General features: G+C 40.6%; 1 protein-coding gene across 2 annotated transcripts in view; it reads left to right on the forward strand.

The window, feature by feature from the left end:
- The window catches only part of PRIM2 (DNA primase subunit 2), a 204,447-nt gene that overhangs the window by 103,292 nt on the left and 86,096 nt on the right, over positions 1-15,059 (forward strand). For both annotated transcript variants that reach the window (XM_040349891.1, XM_040349892.1), the window contains exons 8-9: positions 4,752-4,819; positions 14,105-14,177. In XM_040349891.1, coding sequence (XP_040205825.1) covers positions 4,752-4,819; positions 14,105-14,177 — 141 coding nt within the window. The remainder of the gene's footprint in view (positions 1-4,751; positions 4,820-14,104; positions 14,178-15,059) is intronic.

Genomic DNA, 15,059 nt, shown 5'->3' on the forward strand with positions numbered 1-15,059 from the left:
AGTATATCTGAAATCTTTTTTGGTAAACTTAATGTCAAACATTTTTAGAATGTTTACAGGTTTATAAATGGTTTTAATTTTACGTTTTGTAACGTTCCTGGTTTAGGAGGATGCCATGAACATGGCTTTAGTATAAATCGTAGTTAACTGCATAAAGAGTTTATATTTTAACTAAATTATAGTTCTAAATATGGTAAGGATATTGAATCTAATGATACTTGACAAAATGAGTTCCTTTACAGCAGTCTTAATAAGTAAAATTAATTTTCCTTGTCAGTACATGGTATTTAGGAAAGTGTTTTTCTGTAAATCATCTGAGCTGCCTCTCAACCATGAAAAGACCTAATGAATTTGACTTTCCCCTTGCAATCATGCTTGGTGCACAGGAGAGAACTCGTTTGGTATAGTAAATGTGGACTTGCTATACATCTGGCTCTGGGACAAAGTACCAATATCTTGTGGGCCTCTTGTTATCCCTTTTATAAGTCTTGTTGGTGTACAGTGTAACATCTAGGTAAATACTGGAATCTTTGGTGAATTTATAGTATTTACATGTGTAGCAAAATTACCTAGATGGTTGCTGCTGTTTTGGTGTGGAAGAACTAAAGAGCACTTTTGTTGTGAATTTGTTGTATATTACATTACACACAGTATCTCACAAAAGTGAGTACACCCCTCACATTTTTGTAAATATTTTATTATATCTTTTAATGTGACAACACCGAAGAAAGAAATTACACTTTGCTACAATGTAAAGTAGTGAGCATACAGCTTGTATAATAGTGTACATTTGCTGTCCCCTGAAAATAACTCGACACACAACCATTCTTGTCTAAACCGCTGGCAACAAAAGTGAGTACACCTCGAAGTGAAAATGTGCACATTGGGCCCAATTAGCCATTTTTCCTCCCAGTGTCATGTGACTTGTTAGTGTTGCACGTTCTCAGGTGTGAAAGGGGAGCAGGTGTGTTTTTAAATTTGGTGTTATCGCTTGCTCTCATACTGGTCACTGGGAAATTAACATGGCACCTCATGGAAAAGAACTCTGAGGATCTGAAAAAAAATTGTTACTCTACATAAAGATGACCTTGGCTATAAGGAGATTGCTAAGACCCTGAAACTGAGCTGCAGCACGGTGGTCATGACTAGCGGTTTAACAGGACAGAATCCACTCAGAACCTGGGCTCTCCATGGTCGACCAAAAAAGTTCCGTGCACATGCTCTGTGTCATATCCAGAGGTTGTCTTTGGGAAATAGACATATGAGTGCTGTCGGCATTACTGCAGAGGTTGAAGGGGTGGGAGATCAGCCTGTCAGTGTTTAGACCATACCCCACACACTGCATCAAATTGATCTGCATGGCTGTCGTCCCAGAAGGAAGCCTCTTCTAAAGATGATGCACAAAAATAAAATGGAAACCGTTTGCTGAAGACAAGCAGATTAATAACGTGGATTACTGGAACCATGTCCTGTGGTCTGATGAGACCAAGATAGACTTATTTGGTTCAGATGGTGTCAAGCGTGTGTGGCGGCAACCAGTTGAGGAGTACAAAGACAAGTGTGTCTTGCCTACAGTCAAGCATGATGGTGGGAGTGTTATGTTCAGGGGCTGCATGAGTGCTGCCGGACCTGGGGAGCTACATTTCATTGAGGGAACCATGAATGCCAACATGTACTGTGACATACTGAAGCACAGCATGATCCCCTCCCTTCGGACGCAGGGCAGTATTTCAATATAACGACCCAAAACACACCTCCCAAGATGACCACTGCCTTGCTAAAGAAGCTGAGGGTAAAGCATGTCTCCAGACCTAAACTCTATTGAGCATCTGTGGGGCATCCTCAAATGAAAGGTAGAGGAGCGCAAGGTCTCCAACATCCACCAGCTCTGTCATGGCAAACTGTGAAGCTCTGGTGAACTCCATGCCCAAGAGGTTTAAAGAGTTTGTCAAGGAAATTTTATTTTTTTCCCTTTTAAAATAACAAACATGTTATACTTGCCTCCACTGTGCAGTTCATTTTGCACACAGTGGCCCCAATCTACGTCTTCTGGGGTCCCTCGGCGGCTCTCTGGTCCTCCCTGCAAGTACTGACCACAGTCATGCGAGAGAGCTCGCATGGTGGTGAGTAATTGCGGGCGCACTCCCGTGATACAGCGCCGCTCACTGTATCACTCGGCCCTGCCCCTCAGCACGCCACGTCACTGGATGTGATTGACAGCAGCGCCAGCCGACGGATGTTCATCCTCTGACACCCGCTATCCCATAGGGATACATGCATGGCTGTATTTCATCTGAAAACGGATGGATGAAATATGGACATACAGTCCGCTGGTGTGAAAGGGCCCTAATAGACCAAAAAGCTGGAACACTTGGTGGTGTGATGCACTTAACCACTTGCCAACCGTCGACTTTGTGCGGTGATATCTGAATGATGCCTGCAGCTACAGGCATCATTCAGATATCACCGTCTTCTGCCGGCAATTCTGTGCACGATAAGAACGATCATAGTGGCAGTTCCACCGATTGATCGTTCTTATAGGCAGCTGGAGGGGACTCCCCCTGCCACCATCCGGTGCTTCTCCAGCCTCTCCCGTGCCATCGGGGGCCCTGGAGAACGAATCGGCCAGTCCCGACTCACGACGATGGAGATGACTGGTGATCAGATGGTCACCAGTCATCTCTATGACAGTCGGATGCCCGGGCGCGACGTTGTGACCTCAAGCCCGGGTACCCGGAAGTAAACAAGGCCGCAATCACGGCTGTCGGCATGAGATCTGTGATTTTTTTTTTTCACAATCTCATGCTTTCAAGCCTGGAGGAGAGATGTGGGGTCTTATTGACCTCACATCTCTCCATAAAGAGGACCTGTCACAGTGATTCCTATTACATGGGATGTTTACATTCCTTGTAATAGGAATAAAAGTGATAAATGTAAAAAAGAAATTGTAAAAAAATGAAGTAAAATAAAATTAAAACATTTTTCATTTATTTTTTTTAAAACGCCCCTGTCCCCGGTAGCTCGTGCTAAGAAACAAACAGGCATGTAAGTCCCACCCACATATGTAAACGCCGTTCAAACCCCACAGGTGAGGTATCATTGCGTGCTTTAGAGCGTGTGCAACAATTCTAGCACTAGACCTCCTCTGTAACTCAAATAGTAACCTGTAAAAAAAAATTAAAGCGTCGCCTATGAAGATTTTTAAGTACTCAAGTATGGCGCCATTCCATGAGTGTATGCAATTTTAAAGCGTGACATATTTGGTATCTATTTACTCGGCGTAACATCATCTTTAACATTATACAAAAAAATTGGGCTAACTTTACTGTTTTGTGTGTTTTTTTTTTTTTTTTTTTTTTTTTTTAATGAAACCGTTTTTTTCCCAAAGCATTTGAAAAATGATTGCGCAAATACCGTGCGATTAAAATAATAATACATTTTATTCCCTATGGTGTCTGCTAAAAAAATATATATAATGTTTGGGGGTTCTGATTAATTTTCTATCAAAAATATTTTTACATGAAGGAGAGAAGTGCCAGAATAGGCCCGGTGGACAAGTGGTTAAAGCGGGGGTTCCGCGGGAAAACTTTTTTTTCAGTTGCATCTGCTGCTCTTAATGTACTTATAAGTCTACTCACGTGTCCTATTTTCTTAGCCCTCCGCATTGACATTCTGCAGAAAACTAGACTTTATAAAAATATTGGCTGAACATTTCCATCTTGCTTGTGGGCACTCTGAAGCCCACAAGCAAATCCTTCCAGGATACAGTAAATGCTGATGTCCCAGTATTCACCGCTCTATCCCGCGCATGTGCAGTGTTGACGGCGAGAGACGCGGGCAACACTACACAGTATTGGCGATTTCACCTGTTTGCCCTGAATTAAAATGGCGGAATTGTATCCGCCCTCGTCACGTGACCGGCTGCAAGAGTCACGTGACGTGTCAAATTATGCGATAGTTCGTCTTGTTAGCTAGAGAATCGTCTCCTGGGCTGCGTCACGCTGTGCTCCCAGGAGACATTGCAAAGTAATCCCAAGAATCACTGGGGGGAACACAGCTAGACGGACATGCCCACTGCCGCAGGAGCTAAACCAGGAAAGTGCCTAGTTCAGACATCATAAACACGGTATGGGATTTATTTTAAAAAAATTGATAGCCAACTTTAAAGATTGAAACTGAGCCGGTGGGATTAACGATGATTTGTAAATTAGGGTGAACCTCCGCTTTAAGGAAGCATCGGCAGGGAGAGTGTGATCCCTCATAATGTGTCCATAGTAGACCTGCAGAGGAGGGAACTCTAACACGGTGGCTCACAAATGGGGCTTCGACCAGAAAGGAAAATGTTCATCCTCTTCTAGAAACTGAAATATCTGTTTTGGATAGACTGACTCTTTATTACAGTGGTTACTAAAATGTGGAATGCAGGAACTGTCAATGCCAATTAGTCCAATCCAAACGTTAAGATCCTGATACAAACTAGCATAAATACCTAAATCCACTCAGATTTCAGCGGTGACACAACAGAATTACAAATTCATCTGCAGATTGGTGCTTACATGTGCATTTCAACTGTGCATTGGTTTGCCTGAAGTTTTAAATATTGTGTAATTGTACAGAGGTGTAGGCAAACACACATATGCATATCATTTTATATCTTTCCATTTAATGTATAGTCCCCTTCATTCTTAATGCTTTCCACATGTACATATTTTAAAGGCCATTGTTTCATAGTGTTGCTCTTCTTCTTTCAGTTGACAGCTCGATCGCTTCCAGTAGTGCAATCAGATGAAAGACTGCAACCTCTACTTAGTCACCTCAGGTATGTTCTCCATGTGGGTGTAATCTTTTGGCTGGTTCTGGAAGCACGCTGTGTTTCTTTACTTTTTGTCTCTTTAGTGAGCACCCTGTTGGATCTTGTGTCTACTGTCCCAACAGTAATGTGGGTTGCATTTTGAGTATTTTTTTGTTTTTATTTATTTTTAGCTTTGATCTATGTTTAGTGAATGACTTGAGTCCATTTCATGTGAACCTCATCAAATCATGACTTAAAGAGTCTGTTTTCCCCAGACGCTTCCTATTCCTCATATGTGGCTGCTGTGCCATGTACTTTTATAAGAAAGTATTCTGTTCTCTTTGTATTGATTTCATTATTTGAAATCCCTGGTGTTCCTGCTAGTCCCCTTGCTTTCATTGTAATGTTTTGCCTTTCATTTCTATTTTAAACTGAATAGGTTGTTTTACAAGGTGATCATTTTACAATCACTTTAACACAGGGCTCGACAAAATCCGGGCGCTCGGTCGCAATTGTGACCTGGCGCCCGGGGAAGTTTAGGCCTGCAGAAGGCCGCAAAGCCACGGCCTCAATTACGGGCCCGCGTCTGACGGTAATTGAGGTTGCGGCTTTGCGATCTTCACAGAAGGAATCTTAGGCCTGCAGAAGGCCGCAAGCTCAGGTATTTGAGGCCGTGGCCTTCTGCAGGCCTAAGCTTCCTTCTGTGATCTAGCGCCATCTTGTGGTGGCCGTTGGCATTACAAGTAGTTACATTACAAGTAGCATAACAGCAGTTCTAATGTGTTTTTCACTGCCATCTCCTTCCCTCTAATTAGAACCCCCAAACATTATATATATTTTTTATTCTAACACCCTAGAGAATAAAATGGCAGTTGTTGCAATACTTTCTGCCACACGGTATTTGCGAGCGGACTTTTTTTGGGGGAAAAAATATATACTTTTTTTTTTAATAAAAAAAATAAGACAACAGTAAAGTTAGCCCAATATTTTTTTTATTGTGAAAGATAATGTTACGCCGAGTAAATTGATACCCAACATGTCACACTTCAAAATTGCGTCCGCTCGTGAAATGGCGACAAACTTTTACCCTTTAAAATTTCCATAGGCAACGTCTAAAAAATTCTACAGGTTGCATGTTTTGAGTTACAGAGGAGGTCTAGAATTAGGGCTAGAATTATTTCTCTCGCTCTACCAATCGCGGCGATACCTCACATGTGTGGTTTGAATACCGTTTACATATGCGGGCGCTACTCACGTATGCGTTCACTTCTGCGCGCAAGCTTGGCGGGACGGGTGCGTTTTTTGGCTCCTAACTTTTTTAGCTGGCTCCTAGATTCCAAGCAAATTTGTCAAACCCTGCTTTAACATGTGAACATTCAAAACTGTAGGACATTTTAGTTGCTTTGTTCACACGGCTCGGTGATTTTCTAAATTCTCAGTTTCTTATGGAGCTTACAGGATGCTACTTACAGTACTATTTAGACCTCACCAACAGTTAGGTGTGCTACTGATCTACTGTAGAGGCATGCATTTAAGTTTTTCTTGTCTAATCGGCAACCCTCTGATCTTGTTTTGGTTGTGCCAGATTTTCTTTAGCCCAGGTTCACACTCCCGCATGTCAGTCCCGATTTCTGTGGCGATTTCACAGATATCTGTGCAGCTTTCTGCACAGATGTCAATGAAAATCACACCCAGAAACGGCAAAAAGTAGTACAGAGACGTTTTGAAATTTGTGCGGCGCTGCAAAATGCATGAACCAGGGCTTAAAGGTGACCTAGTCTTGGTCAAACGTATTCTTCAAATGATGCAAAACAAGTCAGCTGTGTATGGTATAGTAGTTTCAGTACGAGGTCTGAAGCTGCAGTTTTGCACAGATCCACTTTTTCATTCATTGCACAATGTCTCTGTGGGAACAGTTCTTCCTGCTCCTACTCCATTAATGTACTACAATATAAAATAGAGAATTCCGAGGCTCTGTCATGCTTGAGGTGATTGTAGCCATATTAGTGTCACGTACAGTACGCGGTTGTTTTTCAAGGCTCTGTCACATACACAGTTCTCTGCTGCTTCTAAAAAGGAATTCTATTCTGAAGGCATATTTTTCACTGATTTGCTTTGTCACATGAAACCTCCTTTAGACAGTTGAGCTATGGATTTTAATTACAGTGTCTAGGTCCAATTTCATATTAAATGCTATTTTTTTTTTTTAGATGGAAAAAAAAAATGTATATCTACTGAGTTTGCCTTTCAGATTCATATAGTTCTAATAGAGTTCTGATCCGAGTACATCTGTTATTTACAGCCACACAGGGCCAAACCATACAAGTTCTTTGTTTGGGTGAAAGTGGTGGAGCATAGTGCAAGGAGAGGGTGGGACTTGATTTGGGCAAATGTTAAATCCACATGTACTGCCTTAGCCTGGGGTCCAAATGGCTCTATTGAAAGGAGTTTGAACCCTAAGACCCTGTTCACACGTGTGTGTTGCTGTAAGACACCATATGTGTTTGTGTACTGTAGTTCATTTTGAATGGCGTTTCTGCATACCTCCACCATACACTTGTGCTACAATGCACCACAACACACAGCAGCATGCATTGCACTGCAAAAGATTATAACTGCCACAATTTTTTGGCACATTTGTATGGGTTGCCTCTATACGCACAAGAACTATAGAGTGCAATGTGGTAGTGTGAACAGGCCCTAACGCAGGCAATTGCATTTCATGATTGGTATTAATTTAAAACTGTGTTAGGCGAAATCTGGTTTACTTCTTTGAAGAATTGAATGTAGTATTGTGGGTAACGGCATGTAAAATACAAAACATGTACATAGTTATTAAAGTGGATAGAAATGGTGGTCAGATTGTTTTCTATTCAGTAGCCTTCACTTCATATGATTATGGGTACCCTTGGCTACGGTATATCCATAGAGAATGCTTTGTTGCTCAGTCTGTATGTGTGTGTGTGTAAGTAATTTAATGAGACACTTTTTTTTTTCTCCAATCATTTATCTGCTTGTTTTTTATCTGACTTGTCTGGTTAGAGTTTGTCAAGATTAGCTGTGGGAAAATGTTAGCACAGCATGGAGTGATTAATTTGACACTCCTGGCTGCTTGTTTTTTTTAATACTGGCTTAACTTAATTAGATCTATACTGAATGCCTTGATTTTCTTTTTGTTTTTTTGTTGTATGTGTTTTATATTTTGACATGTATTTATACATGCTGTATAACAGGGCAGAGGAGAAATACAAACATTCCTACCTATGCAGACGTTCCTTTAAAGTGAACCTGTTGGGGCTTAATTATGCAAGCTCCCAAAGCCAGTTTGTTTTAAAGGTGAAGGTTTGAGACTGTCAACGTGATTCGGACTTCACAAATTAGCGAGTCACTGACCTGCATGCAAGATAGGTTTTCAGCTTCATTGGCAGACTGCTACTATTTCCAGATGGGTGACTCTGTAGGTAGCAAAGTAATCCTCAAAATCTCTTATTTTTATCTTTATCTTTAAAGTGGATGTATAGTGATTTGGTAGATTTTATTTAATAGTTTATATATAACACACACAAGAGCGATGTCTTGATATAAAAGTAGCGTAGTGTCACAAGTATAAAATAGAGGAGAGGAGCCTCTAAGTGTAGAAAAATGGTTACATTTAATGAAGGTACAAATCTCCCCAGAGTGGCTCAATGATATTGAGGTCAGGAGACTGAGAAGGCCACTCCAGAACCTTTATTTTATTCTGCTGTAGCCAATGACAGGTCAACTTGGCCTTATGTTTTGGATCATTGTCATGTTGGTATGGCCAAGTTCCAGAAGGTTTGAGGCTTGTCTGTGTGCTGTTTGGCATATTGTAAAAACTGTGTGGCATACTTTGTGGCATTTGCGTAGTAATGGCTTTCTTCTGGTGACTTGACCATGCAGCCCATTTTTCTTCAAGTGCCTCTTTATTGTGCATCTTGAAACAGCCACACCACATGTTTTCAGAGAATCCTGTATTTCACCTGAAGTTATTTGTGGGGTTTTCTTTGCATCCCAACCAATTTTCCTGGCAGCTGTGGCTTTTAGTTGGTTTGGTTTTAACAGAACCCCTAATTTTCCATTTCTTGACTGAATGAAAGATGCAAGGGTCTGTCAGGAGTGCAGAAACTCATTGACCTTTCTCACACACACACACACACACACACACACACACACACACACTACAAGCAAACAGATCACAGGTGAGTAAGGATGAGCTCAGGCGTGTTTGCTACTAGGACGTGCAGAGCCCACCAGGAAGTCGGCACTGCGCTGCGCAAATCACAGGCAGTGTCGTTTCCCGATATGTGCAGCCGCGGATCAGGAAAATGTCTCACTGCTGGTGATTAGCGCAGCACAGTGCCATCTTCCTGGCGGGAGCTGCACGTCCTAGTTGCAAACACGCCTGAGCTCATCTTTACAGGTGAGGATGGTCATCTTTAATAGCCTTTCAAACCCCCTTGTGTCAACTTGTGTGCATGTTATCAAGTCAAAATCACCAGGGTATGTAAACTTTTGATTTGGGTAGTTTGTGTTGTCATTATGATTTTTAAAGAGATTAAACACAGTTGATTGATAATAAATGGCTTCAGCCAACACTAACCATGAGTGAAAGATACGTTTTTGTATTATTCATATTCTCTGTAATTGTGTGTGTGTGTGTGTGTGTGTGTATATACACATACATACATACATACACATACACATACATACATACACAGTGGGGATCGAAAGTTTGGGCACCCCAGGTAAAAATTTGTATTAATGTGCATAACGAAGCCAAGGAAAGATGGAAAAATCTCCAAAAGGCATCAAATTACAGATTAGACATTCTTCTAATATGTCAAAAAAAGTTAGATTTTTTTCCATCATTTACACTTTCAAAATTGCAGAAAACAAAAAAATGGCGTCTGCAAAAGTTTGGGCACCCTTCAGAGTTAATATCTTGTACTGCCCCCTTTGGCAACTATCACAGCTTGTAACGCTTTTTGTAGCCAGCCAAGAGTCTTTCAATTATTGTTTGAGGTATCTTTGCCCATTCTTCCTTACAAAAGTCTTGCAGTTCTTTGAGATTTCTGTGCTGTATGTCACGCACTGCTCTTTTAAGGTCTATCCATAGATTTTCAACTATGTTGAGGTCAGGATATTGTGAAGGCCATGGCAAAACCTTCAGTTTACGCCTCTTGATGTAATCCCCTGTGGATTTTGAGGTGTGTTTAGGATCATTATCCATTTGTAGAAGCCATCCTCTCTTTAACTTCAGCTTTTTCACAGATGGCATCAAGTTACCATCCACAATTTGCTGAAATTTTATTGAATCCATTTTTATTCTACTCATGAAATGTTCCCTGTGCCACAGGCTGCAATACAACCCCAAAGCATGATCGATCCACCCCTATGCTTAACAGTTGGACAGAGGTTCTTTTCATTAAATTCTGTGCCCTTTTTTCTCCAAACGTACCTTTGCTCATTCCTGTCAAAAAGTTCTATTTTAACCTCATCGGTCCTCAGAACTTGTTTCCAAAATGCATCAGGCTTGTCTATATGTTTATTTGCAAAGTTCAAACGCTGATTTTTGTGGTGAGGCCGTAGAAGAGGTTTTCTTCTGATGACTCTTCCATGAAGACCATATTTGTACAAGTATCTCTTTATAGTGGAATAGTGTACCACAACTCCAGTGTCAGCCAGATCTTTCTGGAGGGATCGTGCAGTCAAACATGGGTTTTGAATTGCTTTTCTCACAATCCTGCGAGCTGTTCTGTCTGATATTTTTCTTGGTCTTCCAGATCTTGCTTTAACTTCCACTGTTCCTGATGACTGCCATTTCTTAATTACATTCTGAACAGAGAATATTGACATCTGAAAACGCTTTGCTATCTTCTTATAGCCTTCTCCAGCTTTGTGAGCGTCAACTATTTTCAGTTTCAGTTTTCTAGACAACTGCTTAGAAGATCCCATGGTGCTGATTGTTGGGGCAAGGTCAGATGAGTCTGGGCATTTAAAACCTTTGAGATTGACATCACCTGGTCTTCCCAAACGATGACTGAGAACAATCCATGACACTGGCAGGTCTCAGCTTTGCAAAGGGGGCAGTGCATGCTATAAATTCTGCAGGGTGCCCAAACTTTTGCAGACGCCATTTTTTTGTTTTCTGTAATTTTGAGAGTGTAAATGATGGAATTAAAATCTAACTTTTTTCGACATATTATAAGAATGTCTTATCTGTAATTTGATGCCTTTTGGACATTTTTTCATCTTTCCTTGGCTTCGTTATGCACATTAATACAAATTTTTACCTGGGGGGCCCAAACTTTCGATCCCCACTGTGTGTGTGTGTGTGTGTGTGTGTGTGTATATATATATATATATGTATGTATATATATATATATGTATGTATATATGTATATATATATATATATATATATATATATATGTGTATATATATATATATATATATAATGTGTGTGTGTAATATATATATATATATATTTTCATTCATTCACACACTCTCACTCAATGGTATCACAGCCTTCCGTTTCACTATGTAACCCACTCAAGTGTAAATAATGTATATCCAGGTTCTTAAAGGTGAGATCTGAAAACACAGTGAAAATATTAAAACGTCACCATTAGCCCGGGTTTACACTGGGCTGCAGGAATGAAGCCCTGAGAGTTCAGCTGAACTCGCACGATTCCACTCCTGCTTGTCAGTCCTGATTTTGGCTGTGATTACAGACATCAGTGCAGTTTCTACACAGAAACGACTTTTTGAAATCGGTGCAGTGCCGCATCTGCGGCGCTGCACGGATTATGCCGCCGATTTGACACGTTAAATTGCACCAATCAGGCCTCAATCAATAATAACATTTCTTGTTCTTATAAAAAAAAAGATGCACAGACATAAATAACTGGCAGACATAAAAAAACAACTATCTTCCCCGATTCGAAAAAAAAACAGGACTAACTTCTTTGTGCCCCAGTAGAGGCTCGCTGTCTTTTCCCTTTCGTCATTCCTTTCTTTCTTTTCTTCCCCCTTTTCCTCTTTTTCCTGCCTCCTTGGTAGTTTTGGGAACAATATAGGACTCCTGGTTGGCCGCCATTGGTCCCACTCCCTGTTTGCAAGCTGTGTATTTAAACACAAGGACCAGCTGTCGTGATTGATTCATGGCTCAGATAGCCCCTCGTCTTAGATGAGAGTGCCCCCCAGTCATGCAGTTTCTCTTTTGGAGGCTGTATCTTCTGCTCTTAAGAATTAAAGCCCTAGTCCAAAATTACGTTATACAGGTTTCTTCGTGACAATGATGCATTTTATCATGCACCAGTACTTTGCTATACTGTATTGTATTGTGTACAACCTTAATATAAATTATTGGAAAGAAAAAACATATATACATGATTGGTGTCCCAGCATAGCGTGAAAATAAACCTTAAGTATTTATAGACAAAGGTAGTCGTATATAAATACTTATATTATACTTGTATATAACATTGTCCATTGTTGGTAGCAACAGCTTGTAAACCAAGTTAAACTGACCATTAACTAATAGTTATTTGTTTTTTTTAAACTCTCTGGGCTGAAAGAAAATAAATGTAACCGGTTCCTCCATCAGTGAGAGAGTGTAGGTGGATGCATTTCCCTGCTGGGCTATTATTTACTGACAGATGTCAGCAGCTATTAGATTACCTGAGCAGTGGCTGCATCTGACTAGGCTGTCAATTTTCCTGAATTTTTTTTATCAAAGGATGTTGGACTAGAGTTGAACTAAGAAAATTTTGACTCCATCAGGGATCTGCTGCATTTCAAACCGTGTAAGGTCAACCTTGGCAAACCTGTGTTAAAAGTCCATGCAGTGTGTTTTATATGCTGCGCATATACAGCAGAGAAAATAATTATTTGATCCCCTGCAGATTTTGTAAGTTTTGGCCACTTACAAAGAAATAAAGGGTCCATCACTTAAAATACACCTACGATAAAAATGATAGAGAAAGAATATCAACCAAAAATCCTGAAAAAACCTGATACATAGGTTATAAATTGAGTTGCAGTTAAGTGAGTTAGGCTGAGTTCACACTGGAGAAGGAAGCAGCTCAAAGCAGGAGTCTGGTGCGTCTTTATTCACCGTTTCGGGTCGGATTTCAGGCTGAATTTTTGGCTTAATTCGGACCTGAAACGGACCAAAAGTTCCCGTACACCACTCCTAAAGCCCTGCTGGGCAGCGGCGTTTTGCAGGCGCTTTTAACCTTTTTTTGCCCGCTAACTGGGGTTAAAAACACCCTGCTAAGGCCGAAAAGCGCTGAAAATCTACGGTAAAGCACTGCTAAAAATAGCGGCGCTTTACTGCCGAATGCCCGGGCGCTGCCATTGTGAAAGTGCCTGAATAGAAACCGTTTAGATGGTTGTTCCACTAAATTAGGGCAATTTGATCCATCAAAATTTTAGTCTTAAATATTGGAATGTTCTGATAACACTGGACAATTAAAATTTATCCACTTCTGTCTCTTTTTTTTTTTTTTTTTTAAAGTGCGTTAGAGTTTTTTTTTTTTATGTCACAATGTAGAGTCTAAGATTTCCTCTCATCTGTACCCAGTCTTGCCACACAGTTAATCCAGCTCTGAGCAATCCTCTTGTATTGTTCGGTGAAATAAAACAGACTTACAGAGAAATACCTTAGTCCGTTCCGCCCCCTTGCTGTGAGTGACAGGTTATTTACATATCTCATGCACTAGCCTGGAGACGGGCAATTTTTTTTTAATTCCCACCCCCACTCCTTTTCTGAAGTCATGTGGTTACTTTTCTGGATTTTGACTGGATGTTGGTGATCATAGCAGAATTTAGTGTAAGGAATACACAGGAAAAAATGCATGTTGACAAGGGGAGTGTAGAGGAGGGCAGGGAGTCTACTGACATCACGACTCCACCCACAGAGCTCCAGACAACAGACCTACCCACAGAATCTGCAGTTTTTCAGTTCTTATAACAGAGAGAGGGGAGAAATTTGACAGGTAAGGATACATGCAGGAGACATCTATATCCTTTATAGATCAGCACTATGGCAGTAGTTTAGAAAGGATGAGAGTGGGTTTACATCCACTTTAAGGTAAGTAGGAATTTGACATACTAAAGGCTGTAGAAAAGAATCTACATATTCCCTACTCTCAATGTCACATAATCCGTTCTGCTGCTTGGTGGGTGCTACAAGTTTTTGTAAATTTTTTTAGGCAGACAATTTGATTGGAAGTCACTGGGATGAAATATTTTTTCATAAAGTGCTTTTTTTCTCTTTCCTTTGATAGCCATTCTTATATTGGTCAAGATTTCAGTTCACAAAGAAACACTGGAAAAATTTCACTCGACCAAATTGATGCGGTAAGTTTAGTTCCTTTTATTTTTCTGGACCTTATTACTAAACTTGCATATTCAACAGCTGTAAACAGCGATGTTGTAGTACATCTGTTATTTTTGTTTAACCACTTTAACTTCCTGCCCATGCCAATTTTCGGCTTTTAGGGCTGTCGCACTTTGAATGACAATTGCGTGGTCATGCGACACAATGTGTATTACATTTTTAGTAATGTCTTCACACAAAAAGAGCATTCTTTTGGTGTTATTTAATCCCCACTGTTTTTTATTGGCACTGTCATTCATTTCAATGTATACACTGCTCCCAAACAGCCCCATATATGCTGCTTGCAGGATTTTTTTTCACGTCCCACCAGTGCACCACCACCAAGGAGCAATTCCCTAACTACTCCCTCCGTTCCCCATTACTCCCAAATAGATCGGGGACTGTTTAAATTCAAGCCATTTCTTCCAAGTGCCCTGAAATCTTGTTTCTGCGTCCCTTTGGAAACCTATTTATTTTTAAATTGAATATATATACAAACTCTGCTTAAAGGGTTATTCAACCCAAAACGGTAAAATCAGTCTGTATATGCAGTAAAGTATGCTTGTTATACTCGCTGCAGAATAATCATCCGCAGTGTGTGAAAAGGCTGTTTGATCCTGTCTTCTCTGATCCTCCCCTCCTTCCAATGACTGATTCGTTGTGTATTGCTAGAGAAGTTTATTTTTCCTTGAGAGGGTGCATGTAATCCGCACAGGGCCAATCGGCACTGTCCAGACAGAGGGCCCAGGGTTCATACAATCTCATAGGTCTGTCAGAAAACTCCTCCTACGAGCTTTAACCAGTGTTTGGCTGGACGGTGATAGAAGTCACAAGACTGCTTTAACCGATGATGAGAAAACGAA

The sequence above is a fragment of the Rana temporaria genome, chromosome 4 (assembly GCF_905171775.1).
Source record: "Rana temporaria chromosome 4, aRanTem1.1, whole genome shotgun sequence".
Taxonomy (NCBI): Eukaryota; Metazoa; Chordata; class Amphibia; order Anura; family Ranidae; genus Rana; species Rana temporaria.